The 22,823-nt window shown below is 37.7% G+C and overlaps 2 protein-coding genes across 2 annotated transcripts in view; one reads left to right on the top strand and one right to left on the bottom strand.

Moving 5' to 3' along the window:
• Positions 1 to 6,344, top strand: part of VSIR (V-set immunoregulatory receptor) — a 42,633-nt gene extending 36,289 nt beyond the window's left edge. Inside the window, exons 3-7 of the mRNA XM_075217047.1 lie at positions 86 to 139; positions 895 to 1,002; positions 4,061 to 4,088; positions 4,596 to 4,777; positions 5,803 to 6,344. Of these exons, the coding sequence (XP_075073148.1) occupies positions 86 to 139; positions 895 to 1,002; positions 4,061 to 4,088; positions 4,596 to 4,777; positions 5,803 to 5,834 (404 nt within the window). The 3' untranslated portion in view covers positions 5,835 to 6,344. The remainder of the gene's footprint in view (positions 1 to 85; positions 140 to 894; positions 1,003 to 4,060; positions 4,089 to 4,595; positions 4,778 to 5,802) is intronic.
• The window catches only part of CDH23 (cadherin related 23), a 1,005,178-nt gene that overhangs the window by 209,067 nt on the left and 773,288 nt on the right, over positions 1 to 22,823 (bottom strand). Inside the window, exon 37 of the mRNA XM_075217048.1 lies at positions 21,975 to 22,202. Within this exon, the coding sequence (XP_075073149.1) occupies positions 21,975 to 22,202 (228 nt within the window). The remainder of the gene's footprint in view (positions 1 to 21,974; positions 22,203 to 22,823) is intronic.

The following is a 22,823-nucleotide window of genomic DNA, read 5'->3' as shown; positions in this document are numbered from 1 at the left end:
TTTCAGTTTTCAATCTTGTGTTTTCCAGGCAACTGTAAGGTTTACACAACTAACTAAATCTAAAATGTTTTCTTTATGTTCTTAGATGATCCAAACCTTCAGACGTGTTTACTTCACTCATTTGATGAGACTAACGATGGTGAGGACACCCCCTTTGTTCACTGTAATACTACTTTTCAGCTGCAGTGCCAGTCATGATTGATATCTGATAGCTACCCACAGTTATTGACCAGTATCGGGCATCTTTTTAGATTCACACGTGCTGACATTTGCAGTGAGGTCTAAAACAAATTATTTGACCATTGTAATCGCAGTACGGATTGACACCAGCATCGTAACTAGAACTTTTGTGCCTTGTAGCAAATTTTAAAGGTATCTACAAGGTTTTTAGTACCCTTCCCTTACCATAACAAGCAGTCCAGTTGACTCATTTTCCTCTGCCACTAAGCCTGCTCTGCACTTCATACGCAGTGAGATCTTTTCCCCTGTGTGCAGAATTAATGCCTTGTAGTGTTGGCAGTCACACAATAGGGTTTAATAAGCTTTCTGCTGGGGAGCAGGGCCTAATAGCACGGGTGGCAACTACAAGGGGCCTGGCAGCTGAGGGGACCCACCCATGGCAGCTGCTACCCCAGTAGTTACGCCCATGATGGGAAACTTAATTCTTTAAAATATACACGAGAATAGACATTGGAATATGTATTGTTCTTTACACAAGCCAATTATTAATCAATTTGTCACTAATTTAAGTTCTCTCACTGGATGCTAGGGTCTGATCATTGAACTTATATAATGTTATATGCATGCAATATTACAACCAACTACCTCAATTATTATTGCTGTGGAAATGTATGGGATTGTATTTAATTATATACTCGTTTTTTTCTGCTACAGGCACAACAGCTGCAGCATTGGCAATATTGGCCTGCATCATTGGAATCCTTTGTCTGCCTCTTATACTAGTACTAGTTTATAAACAAAGAAAAGCAATCACCAGCAGGAGTACGTATTTTATAGATCTGAAACACCCGTAGATCCATTTGAAGACAATGAGTTTGTAGACAAGTGTGTGACTTCCTAGCACAAACATGTTCCCACACAATCCCACTTTAAATAAAGCCATGCCAACAATAAATTAGCCAAGTTATGTACCTGCCTTGGGACTCCCTGCCCCTTTGCCAAGGAATCCCTGGGTGCTTCTACAAAGGATGACCTGTGGAGAGCTTGCCTCAGAGAAGTGTAATGACATGAATCCAGCGTGATATTGTCACTTCAGCTCGAATAACATTTGGAACTGCTAGTGCTTATAGTTACCACACTGATTCTTTCAAGTGTCCTTATGTTGGAGGCTAAATTTGCAGCATGGGGGGGGGAGGGGGGGGCTGTCATTATAATCCACTGCAACATTCTCTGCACATCTGATCCTCTTTTGTAGAGGCCCAAATTCATCAGGGGTCCCGTGGCACAGAGGGTGGGACACCAACTAATTAGGTATGGGCGTGGGCAATTTCTTATCTTAAGGACTTTTTCAAATTGGAATTGTCTTTAAATGCAAGACATGCTCCTGTTTAGTCACAAATTGCAAAATATATAGACATACAGGACTTTTGGCTGTTTTTTAAATTTGCCTGATGTATGACAGCAGAGGTGCATGTCAGCAAAAGTAAAAATATGACTTCTAAGTGCAACTTACTATTCACTTTTTGGACTGTGCCCTTAATTATATTTAAAGTTTCCTATTTTCTAAAAGATCCGCTTGTTGGAGCATCACATGCTTTAAATAAATCATAACATTAAGGGAGTAATTCAATTGACTGCGTTACTTGCGGCAGTAACGCGGCCAATTGAATTCCCCGCTACGAGTACTATTCTTATTTTAATGCACCACATGGGTACCCTTTAATGTTTTTTTATTACATTGCGGTGTGTGTGTGCTTATAAATGCACTTTCCTGTATACAGTGCATCTGGATGATGCAAAGGGAGTCCCTTTGTAAGCATAGTTTTTTCCATATCTTCATCACTTCTAAGGACTTGTACAAACCAAATAGATGTGATTGGAGAGGGAATGCCCCCGAAAATCTCCATCTCTTGAAACTCATTTAAATATCTCATCCCACAACATGAAACCTTGTTTTTTATACAAGGTGCTTGAATTTGGCTAGAGAGCATTCAGCAGAATTTCGCCTTCCCTTATTGTCAGCTTCTTCAATTGAAAACAGAAACATTCTTGACCCCTACAGTTGCCACCATCTTCGCAAGCTAAGCTGTGTGCTTACCAGTATATATAGGAACAATAATACATTTTTCCCATTTGAACAGGTAAGCACATGATATGACAACAAATTATACAATATTTGCTTACTGCTCCTTTGTTTTGAGCACAGGCACTGTCATACTTGCCTACTCTCCCGGACTGAGGAATAAAGTGGGCAGAGGTGGGCTAGCCAACTGAAGTTCATCATCACCCCCACCATTTATTTATATAGCGCCACTAATTCTGCAGCGCTGTACAAAGAACTCACATCAGTCCCTGCCCCATTGGGGCTTACAGTCTAAATTCCCTAACAAACACACAGACAGACACACAGACTAGGGTCAATTTGTTAGCAGCCAATTAACCTACTAGTATGTTTTTGAAGTGTGGGAGGAAACCGGAGCACCCGGAGGAAACCCACACAAACATAGGGAGAACTTACAAACTCGTCAAAGATAAGGCCATGGTCGGCAATTTAACTCATGACCCCAGTGCTGTAAGGCAGAAGTGCTAACCACTTAGCCACTGTGCTGCCCATGTTGGCTAGTATTGCCTTGTAAGTAAGTATTAGTGTGATATTTCAAAGACAGTTTACACATAAGGACTTCTATCTGTAACAGAGGTTGGAGTAACCCCACGTGGGCTTTTTAATGTTTCCTTTGTTGTACACTGCATATGAAGTATATCCTCTTTTGGAATACTGGTGTGCTATGCACAATGTGATTTTTTAAACTTACTGTAGTTGAGGGGGGAATTTTTAGAATTTTAAAAACAAAAGTTGAGTATTTAGCTTGGCAGACATTGCTCCTATTGTTTTATTGCAAATAGCATGTAATTTATAGTAACGTGTCACATATATTGGCACAACTTCCTATTTAAGCTGATGTATGGTACAGCCCAACATACAACTGTTTAGATATTTACTGCTTTTCACTGTAAAAACCTGAAAAATATATAACTGGTGCATTGTATTTCAATGAAGGATTGCTTAAATCATGTCATCCTATGCTATGCATTTAGAAAACAAAGATTCACCATTGTTAACTCACCTTTACTATTAACAAAATGCAAAGAAGATTATAAGATACCCTTCTCCCACCTATACTACTCACACTGGTACACTGTCGCTACTGTCCCAATCTCCACCCTGAGCCACACTTGCTCCTCTTGACTCAGCTCTGCCCCTTATCCACTAGAATGTAAGCTCTCTCACAAGCAGGCCCTCTCTAGTCTTTGTTTTCATGTCTGCACTTATTTTGTCTCCATTGTATGTCCCTGTTTATGTATTTCCTGTTTTCCCCAATGTGGAGCACTGTGGTACCTTACAAATTGACAACAACACTAATAATAACAAGAACAGAAGTAGAACCGAGCTACTCAAAGTCCATTATCACACTGTAGCAGATTAGAGGTATACATGGGCAGCACGGTGGCTAAGTGGTTAGCACTTCTGCCTCACAGCACTGGGGTCATGAGTTCAATTCCTGACCATGACCTTATCTGTGTGGAGTTTGTATATTCTCCCCGTGTTTGCGTGGGTTTCCTCCGGGTGCTCCGGTTTCCTCCCACACTCCAAAAACATACTAGTAGGTTAATTGGCTGCTATCAAAATTTACCCTAGTCTGTCTGTCTGTGTATGTTAGGGAATTTAGACTGTAAGGTCCAATGGGGCAGGGACTGATGTGAATGAGTTCTCTGTATAGCGCTGCGGAATCAGTGGCGCTATATAAATATGATGATGATGATACATAACCTTGTGTGATGAGAAATACAGCAACATAACTTCTACTTTCTATTTTTCTAGGAGCACAGGAGCTGGTGAGGATGGACAGGTAGGTGTAATGAAATATTGTAAACATACCTAGTTAGTCTCTATCTACTGGTATTACCTCTTTATCTTATAAGCAAAATCTAGGGCTAGATTCACTAAGCTGCGGGTTTGAAAAAGTGGGGATGTTGCCTATAGCAACCAATCAGATTCTAGCTGTCATTTTGTTGAAGGTACTAAATAAATGAAAGCAAGAATCTGATTGGTTGCTATAAGCAACACCCCCACTTTCTCAAACCCGCAGCTTAGTAAATCTAGCCCCAAGTCTCTCTATGAATGAGAGAAAATAGTTTTTGCTAAACAACTCTGGGGCTTATTTGCCAAGTTGGTGCTTCTGGTACAAAAAGCTTCCATTATATGCTTTTTGACATCCTCATATTCACAAGTAGACATGTTCCAATTTCACACAATATACAAATCTAATCTTCAATGAGCACAAAAAGTCAAATTGAACAACTGTTACTGCTACCTAAAATACACAACACACATGCTACATTATTTATTCTTTCAGTGACGCACAAGGTATTGAAAATCCTGTATTTGATGATCCCCCTGTTGGAAATCTTGAACAAAGGCCAAGACTCATCTTCATGGCCAGCCGCCAGCAGTCAGATACAGGTCGTCACCTGCTCTCTGAACCCAACACTCCTCTATCACCACCGGGACCAAATGATGTTTTCTTCCCATCTCTTGGTAAATATGTACCTGGGCCAAACTTCTATTCAATTACATCATTCTCAAAACTGGTAGAACACTATTACTTGCAAGCTCAAAGGTACAAGTCACATTATATAAATTACTATATAGATTTGCAGATATGTAAAATTTCCCATTACTTTGCAAAACTTTGCTATACTGTAAACAGAATGTCAAAAACATTAAAAGTGCAAGTTGTTGTCCACTATTATGAAAGCTGGCTAAAGAGGTTAACTGCAGTGTACTTCAATTGTATTACTGTATCATTTACAACCATCACTCAACTGTAAATTTGACATACATAAATAGATTTGTGAATCTTAATAGTAGCTTTTCTATATTTGCCAACTATTACTTTGTGATCTGAGCCATCACAATAGCGTTCTTCAACTTTTGACATTTTTATATATATACTCTAAGGGGCGTATTCAATTGTCAGCGTTAACGCTGCAAAACGAGCGCTCGAAAAATCTTACCGTTAATACGGTAGTTTACTCGCGGAATTTCAGCTCGCAGCTCAGGGAGCTGCGAGCTGAAATTCCGCGAGTAAACTACCGTATTAACGGTTTTCGCGCGCAATATTACCGTATAAATGGTAATATTTTTCGAGCGCTCGTTTTGCAGCGTTAGCGCTGACAATTGAATACGCCCCTAAGACAGAGATAGGCAATCCTTGCCTCTTTTTGGCTGATGTATAACTACAAGTTACAGTAACATTCTGGAACTTGTAGTTTAACAACATCTGGCAAGCAACAGGTTGACTAAGCTTGCTCTATAACTATAATGATCATCGTTCCTTTTCCTGCTTCTCTTTTTAGCTGATAATTCTCTTTTTTGACAGTTTTCTTACGTAGTCTGAGGCAAAAGAAGAAATGCATAAACATAACTCTATTCAAAGGAATTGTGCTCAATACACTCTAGCATCCAAAACAAGTATTTTGAAATACAAAAATGATATGAAACTATCGTAAGAGGGCTTATAATAACAAATACAAATGTTCCTTGTTTTTTTCTTCTGCTAGAGCCAGTGCCAGATTCTCCTGATCCTGTGTAAATGAAGACTAAATAGCAGGACAACTGCATCTTTGAAGAGAAAAGGAGTGTTCAGCCGACTAGTATTTAAATCCCAAGGACTTTGCAAGTTGCTCTAAAAAAGCCTTTCCTATAGTAATTTTTAAATACAGGAAGAAACCATTGTTTGTTGGAAGGAATATAAAATTGGACAGACAATCCTAACACAAGTACATTTCCTGTTAAAGTATAGACTAAAGTTGGTTGAAAACCCTTTTAAAGATGTTGTCATATATTTGACAGGTAGCAAAAGGCCTACTCAGTTATTGAATTCTGAGTGCAATACCATATTGCCCACAAATGTAACAATTGCATCACACGTTGCAGTTTGCAAGAACGCCATGTAAGCACTTCATATTTCCTATAAGTGTGACAATAACTTTCAAAATCATGTCCATAGTCCTTACAATTGCTGTGGTATCACAGGCTATCATTTAAACCATTTTTTTAACAAATCCTAGGGAAATTAGATTAAATACATTTAAAAATCTAATTTGATCATTAATGTGTATTTTTGCTTTATTTTAAGAACATTTATAGGATAGAATATATTTCACCATATTCATCTGCACAAAAAATATAGTCTTCTCGTTTTTGGAAACACTGCTCATTATCTGCCACCCATGTTATTCTTGGTAGATAGGTTATATTTCTGAAACAGAAATGTGGATTAAGGTCACCAATATAAAAAGGTTTTTTTTTTCCCATAATATTCCGTTTACTTATTTCTGGGTCCAAATACAGTAGATCTGGAAATTCAATATCCACTAAGTGCACCATCAGCTTGAATTCCAGGAAAATGCAAATTTAAATTACAGATTTCCTGGTAAAACTGTGGAGTCCTAATAATAGTATAATAACCATGAAATTAAATTATAAGAATAAATACATTTAGGATTGTATTCAGATGCTGAATACTGCCCTCTAATTGTGCCAATTATACATGTGTTTCAAGACTAAAAAGTATAATATAAGCAGAGTTGTCCTTTTGGTGGCCCTTCACAGCATTGTTTTGGCCCTCAGAATCTTAGGGCCAGATTTACTAAGCTGCGGGTTTGAAAAAGTGGGGATGTTGCCTATAGCAACCAATCAGATTCTAGCTTTCATTTATTAAGTACCTTCTACAAAATGATAGCTAGAATCTGATTGGTTGCTATTGGCAACATCCCCACTTTTGCAAACCCGCAGCTTAGTAAATCTAGCCCTTAGTATCATTTCATTGTTGCATGAATCAATTTTTTAATAGCATTAAATAACCTAATGGATAAACCTAGGCAGCACTGTCTTAAGAGGGTGGACTAGCCAAAACCCTATTTTAAAACATTTACAAATGTGTAAACATGTTGATGCAATAACTGAACTGCACTATATAATCATTTTAATTGTGTGCATCATATAACTCAGAATACTTCCATTCAAACTATGTATTTGTTTTATAATGTAGCTTGTAGACTATACTTCATATGTACAAAAGGATTCATATATACAATAGTAATCACCCAACAAAAATTCAGTGCTTGCCCTTGAAATTTCACACTTAATACCTGGTATAAATATTAAGTTGCCCAGGATGCTTTATTGTTACTAAACACTCCAAATTAATCTTTCGCTGGTCTATCTCCAGTTCCTGTAGGCAACCAGTCACAGCGTTATTTAATTAGGGATTTGCAGTAGAAGAGCATGGTGATATAACACCCTGCCCTTCCTACTGCTTTCACTATAAAAGAAGTACAGTGAGTGACAGCAGAAGTAGTATGCCCCTCTTCATGTAAACTCTCCTACTCCTGTCAGTCACCCAGTACCAGTCATTACAACATAGTAAATGCAAGAGGAATTGCACACGGCTGTGTGATTTCGATTGCAGTTACTGATTGAGGTGCATGGTGACTAGACATACTGGAGACCAAGGGGTAAATGTATCAAGATGAGAGTTTTCCGGTGGGTTTGAAAAACCAATCAGATTCTAGCTATCATTTATTTAGTACATTCTACAAAATGATAGCTAGAATATGACTAGTTGCTATAGGTAACATCTCCACTTTTCAAACCCGGCAGAAAACTCTCAGCTTGATACATTTACCCCCAAGTGGTGAAGTCACAAAACTAACTATGCCAGTACTAGAATTTTACTGCCTCAGGTGAGGTCCTCAGCTTGCTTCATAATGCATCTGGTAGTTAATATTTGTTTTCCCCCCAAGATATGGAAATGTCTAAATATATATTTGTAAATGTCACAGAATGTCCTTTGTGAGAAACAAAAAGCCTGTATTAATTATAACTAAAAGTCAAAATGTGTTTTTATTCAAAATATATCCTATAAAATCATTAGAAGTCAAAGCACATAATTAGATGGAGAAACTACGGTAAATTATTTTGGATAAATAAATATCAAGGTCCTTGAACATTAAGTACACATGGTTTATTAAAACAATAAATCACTTGCCATTAAAAAAATTTCTTAATATTTTTTTACTTCAGAAAATGCATCATTCTGTTTTCCTTCTATAGTAATATTATTGCATAACTATTATAAATAATGCCTATAGGTAGCATATTTGTTTGTACTTTTATGGAAATAAATTAATTTGGACTGTATGTATCGCGATACTCAGCCAATAAGAACCTGTGGAGTAATAGTTTAGGATTCCACCAAACATCAGTAAATTCACTGAAAGGAAGTAAAAATGTCAGTTCTGTCAGCCAGCAAAACAAGCTAGGTAGATTTAACACAGCATGGATCACAATATGGTTGTGGTCTGATCATTGCTAACTCTCTATTTCCAATTTCTATGCCCCTTTAATTTATTACTAATTTCTACAATATACGTGTTAAGGGTAATTTACTAACTGAAATATCTGTGGACACACAATGCCTCTTGATGTGTACAAGTGTGCTTCCTGGTGCTCCAAATGCACTTCAAGGTGCAGATGCACTTTGGGCATACCCCTGTAAAATCATTCTGCCCCTATTTTTCCTTGGTTTAGCCTCATTTATTAATTAAATTAATCATGAGTGTGAGTGGGCCATCTGTGTTACACGTGTCACTCTGTGTTTGAAGATTTTTATCCCATTAGGCAAGGTGCTACTTCAAATGCATTTTCCTGAAAAATTGTAAATGGAAGCGCAAAGTCTGTTTATCTCATTTAAATAATCGCGGCCCACAAAAGGAAATATTGTCTCTGCACTTCAGTACAAAACTATGTACAATATAACTTTCATGACGGGTTACAAATAATTTTTATCACTGTATGGAAAGGTCTATATATTTGTTAATGCTACAACTCACACTTGGCAAGGAATGCCCTTAACTCATCCAATCCTCTTTTGGACCTCCGCAGATGCTGCCATTTTGGACAACAAATCCATGCACTCTACCGAAAAGATGGCATGACAAAACAGCATTTCTGCTGCAGTTCTATACATTTTGTGAATTACCTTTATTATGTTGGTAAACATTTATGAATTTTAATAAATGTTTCTAAAAGAAAAGTAATAAATCATTTCAAGGCTTAGCAACTCAGGTTGCAACATGCCCCACATTTATAAGCCACATGCTTTACTTCTGTTCCTGTGACACAGGAAGTATGTGTCAGACAGAAAGGGGAAATGTACATAAGATTTGTAGAAGAAACGCTGAGAATATATGCTAAATATATTCATTTGTATATAGGCAGCAAGATCACTTGAAAACATTTTTACAATTTAACATGTTAACGAAGTTGACTTTATAGATAAAGGGGCCTTTTTATCAATAATCTACCACAAAATCTTCTTTGGGGCAATAAGGCTGATTTTTATTTTTTTATTGGCACAATTGCCCATTATTGCTGCAATTTATCAAAAAGTATCCGCATCCTGGTCGAAAAAGTCCTGGAGGGGTAAGAGTTAACGGTCCCTGGCGATATGCAGATGCGTGACTCGTCTAGCCAGCTCGCACATGTACAGTGGAACTGAAACCCCAGATTTGACCTTTAAGTTTCACTTGTTAATAAAAATAGTTAAATATATTAAAAAAATATATAAACCCTAGACATTAAAACAATGTTTTGTTCAAATAATAAAGCATTTTTAAATGATTTTCATCCGCCATCGTCCTCCTGTGATGACAGGCGTGATAACAGAACAAGCATAGCGTTGGTACAAGTATCACCTTAATACTTGTAAACTAGGATTACCCATGCAAAGGCATGGTGAAGCTGGTGGAGGCAGACGCTGGCGATAGTGTCACTGCGAATGATAACAGTTTGTTGTTTAGAGTGAAATGGAAAAATACCTTTGATAGACCCAAAACCCAAAATTTGTATGGATTTATTGCTTGATCATTGTAGAGCAGATAACACTGATATTGCTGTGGAAACAGCACTGGCTAGTTTTTTAAAAAAAATTCTAATACCAGTGTTTGCCTTTCTAATGGGACCAGCAATATGGAAGCTTCACCACTTTTTCTTCCTACTCATAACTTTAAACTATTCAGTTTTATGTGCATCAGAAACCATCACCATTTTTACTTTAACTTTGTTCTTTAGTACAGGTAGAAGCAAAGTGCAATTGTATCTTTTATAGCTCTTTAGAAAACAGATGCCTACAATAATGTGATGTCTTGATTCTTTTACAAATGTTTATTTTACCTATTTTATGATTATTCTTTTTTGTAGCTCACAATTTGTATTTAAATATACAGAGATTAGTTAACTTGTACAGATTACATTGCAAATGGCAGACTGTATTTTTCTTAGACTTTTTTTGTATTATAGTCTTTTGGTTTGTGGAATTTTCAATGTGTTACTTAATGATTAAAATGGAATAATTAAAGAATATAGGAGGTTTATGTATTCTTTTTACTAAAATGTGATTTTTTTTTTTAGAACTAAGTGAAAGTCATAGCTAGTATTCTATATGGTTTGAGCAACAGGTTGACTGTACAATTTGGCCATAAATGTACAGGGATGAACAAGATCTGGCATTTGGCATAAGGCGAAGCAACATGATTTCTTCCGGAACACAACGGGGGCTTAGTAGTGTGGTTAGCGAACTAGAACACAGACACACAGCCTAATAGTGGTCGTCGCAGTACTGCATTCACCAGCATATTCAATAATTATATTAACCATTACTTTTTGATCATTATCAGGCACAATCCTGTTTTTTGGGGCCCCACATGTTTTAATATCAAGGGCCACTTAATATTTTGTTAAAGGGTCCCTTCCTACAGTGTGACATTGATAGCTATTATATATCATTCATATTATAAAAGTAAATTTGAAACTTTAATTTTTTCAAGCACTTTTAAAGTTACATTAATTTAAGACTTGGGAAAAAAGTCAAATGAGCATTTTTTTATTTTTTTTAAACTAAAAAAGTTCATGTTGTTTGGCGAACTAGAGACTGAGCATCATGTTCTCTATTTGTTTGAACGTGTTTCAAGAATAAATGTATGGCTCATCTGCTCTACACAAACTCTTTAAAACATGTAATTTTCAATATATTGTATTAGAGCACGTTCAAAGAACATACTATATTCTGATTATCCATTAGGGGAAAATTCAAACTACACCTAGAATTTTTTAGATGTCATCCAACGTTATTTTTTTTGCTACAACCTTCTACATCAATATAAAATATAATGCAAATACATATGTATAACAATATGTATGACTAATACTATATTCTCCAGGGAGCAAAGAATGACACCTAGGGCTAGATTTTCTAAAGGTGAAACCACCGGTTTCCAGCGATTTTTCCGGTGATTTTAAAACCGTCGGATTTACACAACCCCAAACCGCTATTAAAATGGTCAGAATTTACATTTTACAAAACCACTACTTTATAAATCGCTGTCCCAATTTTAACAATAATGAATATACTGCCAGATTTATAAAGCTGGGGTTTGCAAAACCGCCATCCAATGGCCAAAATAAAAAGAGATTGCTCAAACTTCATTCTGTTTGAGCTATTTTGCCTTTCAGAATATAAGAGGAAGCACCATTCACATTTAAATTATTGGGGCATTCATTATTAATTGATTAAGGGGCAAATTACTTTATAATTAGTTTATGGCTTAATTTTGTTATTTATTTTAAGGGGACTCTATTATTGCATTACATTATGGGGAAATGTGAATATATTATAATAATAACTGATTGTGGATATAATATTTATGTTGCACAATTTGGTATTGCATAGTGCCCGAATAATATAATAATTAATTGTTTTTGTCCCCTTAATATAATGAAAACTAAAATTTTCCCCCTTAAGTTAATTATACATTAATTTGGCCCCTTCATCAATAAATTATTGCCCCAATAATTTAAATGTCAATGGTGCTTCCTCTTATGTTCTGAATAGCAAACAGTATGTTTGAACTATCAAGCCATTCGGAAGCAGGTATTAAAAAACCTTTTGAATGGCAGTTTTGATGGTGGTTTTAAGCAAACCTCTGGCGGTTTAGCTGTTTTCAATCCGCCACACATCGCCAGCCATTTTAGACCATTAAACCACTGGCGATGTGTGGCGGTTTAAAATCGCCACCAAACTCGCATCTTAGTACACATAGCCCCTAGTGACAAAATAGCCAATGGATTCTTAGCAGTAACAAAAAACTTTACCAAAGTTACCTCTCGAATGGTACATTTCTATAAACAATTTTGGCACTCGGTTTCATTGCTCTATTGACGCTTGGGGGAAGATTTTATTAATTATACATATTGAGTGGAAATATACATAGAAAATGGTATCTTCATGACTCACTGAAAGGATAAACATTGACATGAGAGACCCTGAAACTGAAGTTTTACCATATACTCTAGTTTTATATGTAAACCTCATGAAAATAGATCACATACTCCCTTTTCATCTACACCCAGACTCAATGCAATAGTGTATCAGGGAACAATACAATACTTCATCTTTTTAATTTAAATACCCCAAAAGACAAACCAAATCAGTTTATAGCACAGGGTGATGGAGAATTACGTGGAACCTAAGCCATAGTAAACATTGTGCAGCCATTACTGTATGTTATGCACTTGTTTTTGGATATGTTTTGTCTCCAGTAAAGTTCTTTTTAACACTCTGTCCATCAGCACCTAACAAAGACTAACATTTATTTCTAAAAGCCATACATTTAAGGTTTGTGCCTGAGAGGTATTATATTCTCAGCCCCAGTATTTCAAGACCTTTCAATGCAAGTCATGAAATGAATTTATAAATGTCTGTCAAACTAATTTAATGGAAGCTCAGTAACATCATGAAACAAATACACAAATAAAAACATACACTTATATGGGCATTGTCTCTTAAAATGTGTTTTTTTGTTGTCACTGTGGAACTATTTATATATTGTATATTATGCATTATTATATATTGTGGTATTATATGCTTAGTTTTTATTCCTTTCCTATACTTTGCATATTGTTTTTTATGCAGTGCTGTTGAACAGGAAACACAAAGGTTTGCAAATGTGCCAAATGCTTTTATTGGCTGTGAGACAGGCCAAAAATCACCTATTTACTGTTATTATATAAATTGCAGCACTTTTTTAGGGTATGCAGAACATTCACAACACATAAGTAACTGGCTAGTCCGTTGCCTTTGATGTACCTAACAAATCAAGTTCTCTGGGGGGGGATGATCATTTGTTATTTCTATGTGTGCATTTTCCAAATAGGGGAGGTCTAGAATCAGGCTAAGCTTTTCCTTTATTAAGGATCCTCGCAGTCTGTAGATCCAAAAGATGGCAACACATTAACTGTGCAGAGAATCAACATTTCACATTGTGATGTCCAAGCACCAGTATGAATGTCTGTTTCAATCTGGAATGAAGTTAGCACAATATACTAAATTTGCTACATAGTGCACCATATTGTTATTAAAATGGAAGCTCTGTTAGGAGCATGTCTCGTCTAACGGGTTTTTTTTTGGGGTCTTTTTTTAAATTAACCATTGAAAATAAAATAAAATTGAATTAGAGGGCTAATTTATCATGTGGTGATAAGAATAATATATTACCACTGCTTATCATCTCAATAAAAATATAATTTATCAATAAAATATTGGCAGTAAAACTAAGTATAGTTCAGGGTTAACTTACCGCCTTGACAGGCCAGTCTCTGACGATATGCACATGTGAGTTGGCTATCCTGCTGGCACATGTGCTATAGAACTGAACACCCAGATTTTGGCTTTCAGATCCACTAATAAATAGTACAAAATAAATAATAAATATTTAAAAAGATCAGATATTTAAAAAAACATTAAACATTGAAAAATGCTTTATTCAATAATAAAATATTTTTCAATGATTTCTATCGGTTATCTGCATCCTGAGATGGTGATAACAAAACAAATATTGTGGCAGTCCATGTACCACCATGCTCCTTGTTAAACAGGCTTCCCTATGCAATCGGGACCTTACCACTGTCCAAAGATCACATGGAATTGTGTCAGTCTTTAATTAAAGTAAAAGAATTTTATACCCACGAGCAAGGGGCTGCTTTTTCCTAGGGGCAAGAGCTGGCAATTTGTTTGGCGATTTTCTCTTAGAGAATTTAGCCCTGTGCTGTACAGGCTGTGGCTAGAACACTATATGTTTCCCTGTTATAGTGGTATCAGCCAAGCGAATTAATGGCTGTGACTTTTGCAGGGGGAACCCACAATGTTTGTCCACCTGCATTAGTTGTTACCAGCCCAGGCTTTAAGCGTTAAGGCTGATTTCACCTTTGACGGGTTTAAGCCTGGGTTTTTTGTTTTTTTTAAATATACGTTTAAAACACCACTCATTATCAAGTTGATGAATATGGTTAGTGTATCTAATAAGCTTTTACCACACTATTTTGAGTTGCACATATCTTAAAATACATGCACCTCAAATTAACCAAAAGTGTGATTTTGCAGTCTGAATATGGCGCTCAACTCCAATTCCCATAATGTTCATATAGATAAAAAAAAGTATAACTAGTTTTATAACGCAAGTTGCAACTAAATTACAGCCTCTATCCATGTGAAATCTTTGTTCTGTCAAAAACAGAATCTATGCTATGGTAGTATAACAAAGCATTTAGCAAGACCGGGGAGGGAGAATATTTTCAGGAAAAGATGTGCAACATTAGATGCAGCAGCCATGTAGCAAAGGGTGGCAAGGTGAGAAATCATATTATTTAGCATTCATTTACGGGAAAGGTGGTAACTTAGACTGACACTGGAAGATATATTGCCTATGACGGCAAGAAAATAAAAATTTGATTGAAGTTATCCTGAGGATATCCTGAATATTAACAAAGGCCAACTTGCAAATAAGATTAAGACTGCCAAATTTTATATCGGTCCTAAATTTAAGTGAAAACTGTATACAAATAAGCATGTCACTGATAGCCTGAGCCCAGGTTCATGTTTCCAAGACCTTTCTCATTTCATCTTGACAACAACAGGAAAACGAAGAATGCAGGTTGGGTGTGCTTGCATTTCTCTTGGTAGGACGGAGGAAGGGAGAGATGTGAGAAATAAATGGGATAAAGCAGAATCCCCAACTTCAAAATATGACAAATTAGGCAGAAGCCAATGGTGAAAGTATTATAAACATATGTTATTACATTATTAAACATATTTTATTACATGACCATTTCAATGATGCTACACAATGCCAATAATGTAAGAAATCCTGCTATAAACTATGCCTTTTCCTTAAGACTGGAAGTCTTGGGCTAAGCATTATTGGTCATTGTGACAGTGCCCCCTATTGTTAGGAGCCGCGACGGCGACTCACTGCATCTCCCCGGCGTCCCAGCCATCTCGATGATGACTGGGACGTCACTTCCTGTTTCTCGGCCCCGACCTTTGCCAGGGCAACAGCCGTACGCTGAGTGTTCTGTTAGCATGCCCCAACAACACAGGGCAGCCGGGCGCGTGAGTGAAAGCATATACAGCCTGAGGGCTGATTACTCAGTCAGTTTATTCATTAATCTGCTCCTGGGAATTGTTACAGGGCAAAGCCGTGATCGGCCAGTATTAGTATTTAAGGCTTAGCCTCCCTGCCGTTTATAGCGTGAACTTACCCAGTTGCTGACCTGGTCTTGTCCTGTTCCTGCTTGTCCCAATTCCTGTTTCTCCTTTGGACCTGCTGTTGTGACCTTTGCCTGTACCTTGAACCCTGCCTGCTTGCCTGTGACCCTGACCCTTTGGCCTGTATCTTAGAATCTGCTGTTTGCCTGTGACCCTGACCCTTGGCGTGTTATCTGACCATTCTACCTTGCTTGTGACCCCTGACCTCGCTAACGTCTGACCATCTGCTACCATCTTCTCAGCCACCTCTGGCTTGCCACTGCGGTATTATATAACGAACTTGCACTACGCTAAGAGTTAATTCCTGGGGGCATCCGTGTGCCTGTGAGCACATAAAGCTCTACGGGAAAGGTGGCTGCTAAAGGTGAAGACCTCTGTCATCTGTTCTGCAAGTTATCAAACTGGTAGCCTAACACATATGACTGTCACCATACCACTTTTGTCATGCAAGTGTGTCTGGCAACTTCACAGGATAACTTGACTATTTGGTACCAAAAGCAGATACCTCTACCAAAGCAGATACCTCAAGAACAGATTTCACGTATGGCCCAAGTTACTGAGCACTGTCATCTTTTACTACTTTCGGTTGTACTACACAAACACATTCTGGTTATTTTCAGTTGCATGTAAAGGTGGAAAAAGAATGGGACAGGCACACACAAAAAGTAGACAGAGATACACACACACAGAGAGGAAAGAGGTACATACACATACAAAACTGAAGACAGAGACAGGAGGGGTGATAGAGACAGACACACAGGGTCGGGGTCGGGGTGGATAGTACACATACAAAACTGAAGACAGAGACAGGAGGGGTGATAGAGACAGACACACAGGGTAGGGGTGGATAGTGGATAGAGAGCTGCAGATACAAACAGAAGGTGAGACATGGAAGGAAAAATGGAGAAATGGCGTTGGGGTGGGCACGTGGGGAAAGGGGGTCAAGGCATATGGGTGGACTGTGCTTGAAGCAGGTCACAAATTTGTTTTGTGCACTTCTCAGAATACTTTTTCCTCTACTGGCTGGGCCTAATACTGTGTACCTCGTGGCCCCAGCACAATTCAGAGGAAGCTAGCCTTCTCCCCAGGACTGTGCAGTGTATGGTAAAAGGCCCAGACAATGGAGGAATCAGGGAAAAGTATAAGCATAGAGGAGAAGTGGGGGCGGGGACAAACAGCCACAGCTAGAGGCTGCGCTGCCTGTGTAAATTTAATGGGTGCAAAGCAGTGAATTTGGATCTGGCCAGCGAGCATATGCCTCTCTGCCCCCCAGCCCAGAAAGCCCATGGAACGGGACTGGCAAACTAGAATGTGCACAATTTATCCACATACCTGTTTAATTATTGCTTTGCTAAGATGGACATATGTACTGCAGTGGTATCTCTCAATAGAGATAAATTATGTCTATGTAAGTAAGTGTCCATCCATCATTTGTTCATATACCAATAATCTAAAGAACTCTATTATTACATTTTCCCTTCAATATCCAAACGAAGATGATATTCAGAGGTTGCTTACTGTATGCTACTATACTTCTGTGAATATTTCTACCACATACTGAGTTACTGTTCTGAATATGCTATTAATCTGCCTTGTTGGCAGTAATGTACACTTTACATACACATACTTTTTAAATACATTTCTGTTATTAAAGAATTATAAGGGTGTTTCATTATTGCATTCATTTTTCTAAATTGATTATTTCATCTATAGATTAGCAACAGCACAGAGTAGGAATGTACTTCTTTGTATTACATATTCTAAAACGTTATATTAACAATTGTTTTATTACTTTCCTCTCTTCTTACGCTAATGAGTACTTATTCACTGAATGCTGAACATTAGGTATGTATACTTATATCAACATAAACAAACACAATGTCACCATAACTTGCTTTGCAGAAAGTTGCCAAGGAAACACCTGGTAGAATATTTTATATGTTTTGTGATTTGGCTTGCTCAACGTTTCCCATGTGGTTTTCAAACTAAAGAAAACAAACAATATGCCTGATCTAGTCTAAAGGACAGACCAGAATGATTCATACTGAACAACCCACAGTGGAGGAAAGGGGCTCCATTCACAGCCAGAGCCAGACCTGTAATACTATAAAGGACAATACACACATAAAAGAAACACCCATTCATCTTGCCCATAACCACATAAACATCTGCAAGGTGGAGCACAGGAGAATTGCGGTTCTAAAGGTTTATAAACATGTCACTCAAAAGGATTAAAATAATTTAAAGGAGAATAATAAGCCAGTTGCCAAAGATGTTTATTTAACTGCTGGTCTGGTGTTTGTTGTCTAAGTAGTATCACAGTTGCATATGGTCTCTAAACTCCATTACCCTTCCCAGGGTTTTTAAGATTTGTGCCTATTCTTCAGTACTGGCCTGTACAACAATTTCTCTCATACTTGGGAGATCTATGTGATGTTAAATACTTTAGTGTCAAAAAAGACACAAGTATTATAGGAGTGATACCTTTATTGGCTAACCAAAAAAAATGATATTTGCTAGCTTTCAGAGCACAGAAGCCCCTTCATCAGGCAAGTTTAGAAATGAATGACTAAGAAACAAAGGTTTTCGTTACGGATGGAAGAGTAAAAGTCCTAAGAGTTCAGAGATCTGGAGTTGCTCCACTGTGGGGTGTGAAGTGTGTCCGTGTAGTGGGTCATAAATCCTGGTGTTAGACTGAGCCCTTGAGTTAATGACTGGAATGTTATTATCAGCTTGAAATCCCATATTAATATGGGACACAAAAGTATTTAACATTACATAGATTTTACTGGCTAACACTGTACTGGAATAATAATAATCAAAAATGTTTTTGCTACACATACTTGGGAGGTGTTATTGTTATGTGGGCTTAATATTTATTGAAGTAGCGTATACACACTACAATAAAATGACATTACATTAAACCAACATTCAGAAAACATATCATGATGGGGATTGTAGTACAGTCAGGGCCAAAAGTTTTGAGAATGACACAAATATTTTTCACAAAGTCTGCTGCCTCAGTTTTTATAATGGCAATTTGCATATACTACAGAATGTCCTGAGAGTGATCAGATGAATTGCAATTAATTTCAAAGTCCCTCTTTCCCATGATAATGAACTTTATCCCAAAAACAACATTTCCACTGCATTTCAGCCCTGCCACAAAAGGACCAGCTGACATCAGGTCAGTGATTCTCTCGTTAGCACAGGTGAGAGTGTTGACGAAGACAAGGCTGGAGATCACTCTGGTATCCTGAGTGAGCTAGAATAACAGACTGGAAGCTCTAAAAGGAGGGTGGTGCTTGAAATCATTATCCTTCTTCTGTTAACTATGGTCATCTGCAAGGAAACAAGTGCAGTCATCATTGCTTTGCACAAAAAGGGCTTCACATGCCAGAAGCGGATCTAGAATTGTATTGTACAGGGAGGGGGGGGGGGGGCGATTTAGTCCTGCCCCTCTTTGATTATTAAGGTTGCCAGAGACAGGCAGGGAGAGTGTGCTGGCCGGCCGCTCTGAAACACAATCAGAGCGGCCGGCCAGCACACTCTCCCTGCCTGTCTCTGCCGAACGGACCTGCACTTAGTGTACAACCAGCGGCAGCAAGCCCCTGCATCCGCCACTGTAACATGCAAGGATATTGCTGCTAGTAAGATTGCAACTAAATCAGCCATTTATCGGATCATCAAGAACTTCAAGGATAAAGGCTCAATAGTTGTGAAGATGGTTTCAGGGCGCCCAAGAACGTCCAGCAAGCGCCAGGACCATCTCCTAAAGTTGAGTCAGCTGTAGGATCGGGGCACCACCAGTGCAGAGCTTGCTCAGGAATGGCAGCAGGAAGGTGTGAGTGAGGCACAATAAGGCGAAGACTTTTGGAGGATGACCTGGTGTCAAGAAGGCCAGCAAAGATGCCACTTCTATCCAGGAAAAACATCAGGGACAGGCTGATATTCTGCAAAAGGTACAGGGATTGGACTGCTGAGGACTGGGGTAAAGTCATTTTCTCTGATGAATTCCCTTTCGGATTGTTTGGGTCATCTGAAAAAACGGTTGTCCAGAGAAGGAAAGGTAATCGCTACTAATACCGATTTATGTGTGGGGTTGCTTCTCAGCCAAGGGAGTGTGCTCACTCACAATTTTGCCTAAGAACACAGCCATGAATAAGGAATGATACCAAAACATCCTCCAAGAACAATTTACCCCAACCATCCAAGAACAGTTTGTGACAAACTATGCCTTTTCCAGCATGATGGAGCATCTTGGCAAAGGTGATAACTAAGCTCGGGCATAAAAACATCAAAATTTTGGGTCAATGGCCAGGAAACTCCCCAGATCTTAATCCCTTTGAGAACTTGTAGTCAATCCTCAAGAGGTAGGTTGACAAACAAAACCCACAAATTCTGACAAACTCCAAGCATTGATTAGGCAAGAATGGGCGGCCATCAGTCAATATGTGGGCCAGATGTTGACTGACAGCATGCCAGGGTGAATTGTAGAGGTCTTCAAAAAGAATGATCAACACTGCAAATATTGACTATTTGCATAAACTTAATGTAATTGTCAATAAAAGCCTTTGACACTTATGAAATGCTTGTAATTTTACTTCCATATACTATAGCAACATCTGACAAAAAGATCTAAAAACACTGAGACAGCAAACTTTGTGAAAACCAATACTTGTGACATCCAACTTTTGGCTATGACTGTACATCATTGTGTGTGACATACCTACATGCGCCCACTCAGTAGTAGATTGTCCCTAGAATTTATTTGTGCCAACCACACATGATTTATAACTGTAACTTCCTGCTAATCCCATCCTCATATCTGGTAAAAGTAATGAGGCTATGTATGTATCGTAGTTTTAGTACATGTATACATAATTCAATAAGTACATAATACAGATTAATAGGAAACATACGATTTATAACAGACCTCTTCATATGTAAATTCTATTCTCCAAAGAAATGCAGTAACCAATATGAAACCATATTTCTCTTCAGGTCTATGTATCTGCTAGCTTTGTGATACACCTGCCTAGGGCAGTACTAAGAAATTACTTCTGTTTTTTTTTTTTACTTTATTTTTGCCTGCTCATATGTGTCAGATGCCCAATTATCTAGTTAAATCCAAGTAACAGTAGGTGTTGCATGTTGCATAAGCATGCAGGGTGCACAATTACTAAATTGAGGAGCTATTGTTTGAAATGGCATAGGGAAGCACGCAGATTTTTAATATGAAACTGGATTTTACATGTTGTTATTTTCTATTCATATTAACCAATTTTTTACCTAACAATATGTGATAGAAGTTTCTGCAAAACATAAAGCATGTGTTAGAACATCTTGAGGTACATTTACTAAACTGCAGGTTTAAAAACGTGGAGCTGTTGCCTATAGCAACCAATCAGATTCCAGCTGTCATTTTGTAGAATGTACTAAATATATGATAACTAGAATCTGTTTGGCTGCTATAGGCAACAGCTCCACATTTTCAAACCCACAGTTTAGTAAATATACACCCTTGACTACACTGATCCCAGTATGAGAAGGTTGCAATTACTTACTATTAGTTCCATACTTTTGTGAAATAGGCAACACAGCGTATATCTCAATTTTGTGTTTTATAAATACAGAATTTTGATAAGAGATAAAAACCAAGTTGCTTATCTATTCTGCCCATTTTTTTATTGTTATGTACTATGTTCTTCCAAGCATGTTTGTATTCCCTTGTTGCTATCTATCAAAAGGTGGCTATATATAAAGGTCATACTTTGCAAAACTCATTTTATATGTCATATATAATTATATATATAAGTCAGGTAAAATATCCAACTCACAAGTAGATAGTTTAGAAGCAATTTTCAAAAGAAAAGAAAAAACAGACAATTGCTGCTACTACTCTGTGATGTAAATAGATCACACTAAAGGCAGCAGTAATTATTATTCATTTGTATCAATTATCGATGGTGTAATATGACTTAGAATTAAAAATAGGAGCTTTTAATATTATCTTTGGAAGTTGGAGTTAGGGCAAGATATTACTCATATTGATAGGGTACTCACTGAGAGAGCAGGGTTTCCTTCATCCGCCACTACAACCATAAGCCGATAGAAGCTCTGTTTTTCGCGGTCAGGAGGAGATGGGCGAGTAGCAATTTCACCAGTGAGCATATCCATGCGGAAAACCAGGTCCTCATTGCCTTGTGTGATGTAATAAGAGAGGACACTGTTCAGTCCTTTGTCCTTGTCTTTTGCTGTGACTCTAATAACTGATGTCCCTCCTCCAACATTCTGCATATAGTGAAAAGAGAGATTTCATAGTAACTGAAAATCCCAAAGTTTATCTACAACCAGTGGCAATATAAAGGAAAAAAACAAACCCTAGTGGTGTTGGTGGGAGAGGGGAGGGGGTTATAGAGTATTGAGAACCCAGGGCCTTGGATTGGGTGGACCAGGAATATCAATGCTAAGCCCCCTCCCTAAAGGGGGCTTGCCGGTCTTCTCCGTTCCCAACCCTCCTGCACACAGAAGGCAGACAGAGGAGTCTGTCTCCCACAACAATGGAGCAGTGTCAGCATTCAAGAATTAGTAAGTGTTCTGGGGGATTAATATAATGAGGTAGTGGTATTAATGTTACGTGCGGGCTAGTATCAATATTATGTGGTGGATCTTTATTAAATATGGGGTCTATTAATTTAATGCTGGGAATCCTTGAGAGAAGTAGGCCTATTTATTAAATGTAAATACTATTAATTTGATGTTGGAGCTGGTTGGATGGAAATAGGCCTATTACTTAAATGTGAATGTTACTAATTTGATTTAAGACCAAGATGAGGGCAAAATAGTCTACTTATTAAATGTGAATGCTATTAATTTAAATTTAGTGCTTGACGGGAGGAAGGAGGCATAATT

This window comes from Mixophyes fleayi, chromosome 6, assembly GCF_038048845.1.
Source record: "Mixophyes fleayi isolate aMixFle1 chromosome 6, aMixFle1.hap1, whole genome shotgun sequence".
Classification (NCBI taxonomy): Eukaryota; Metazoa; Chordata; class Amphibia; order Anura; family Limnodynastidae; genus Mixophyes; species Mixophyes fleayi.
The sequence above is the reverse complement of the archived record's forward strand: the minus strand, read 5'-3'. Positions and strand labels throughout refer to the sequence as shown.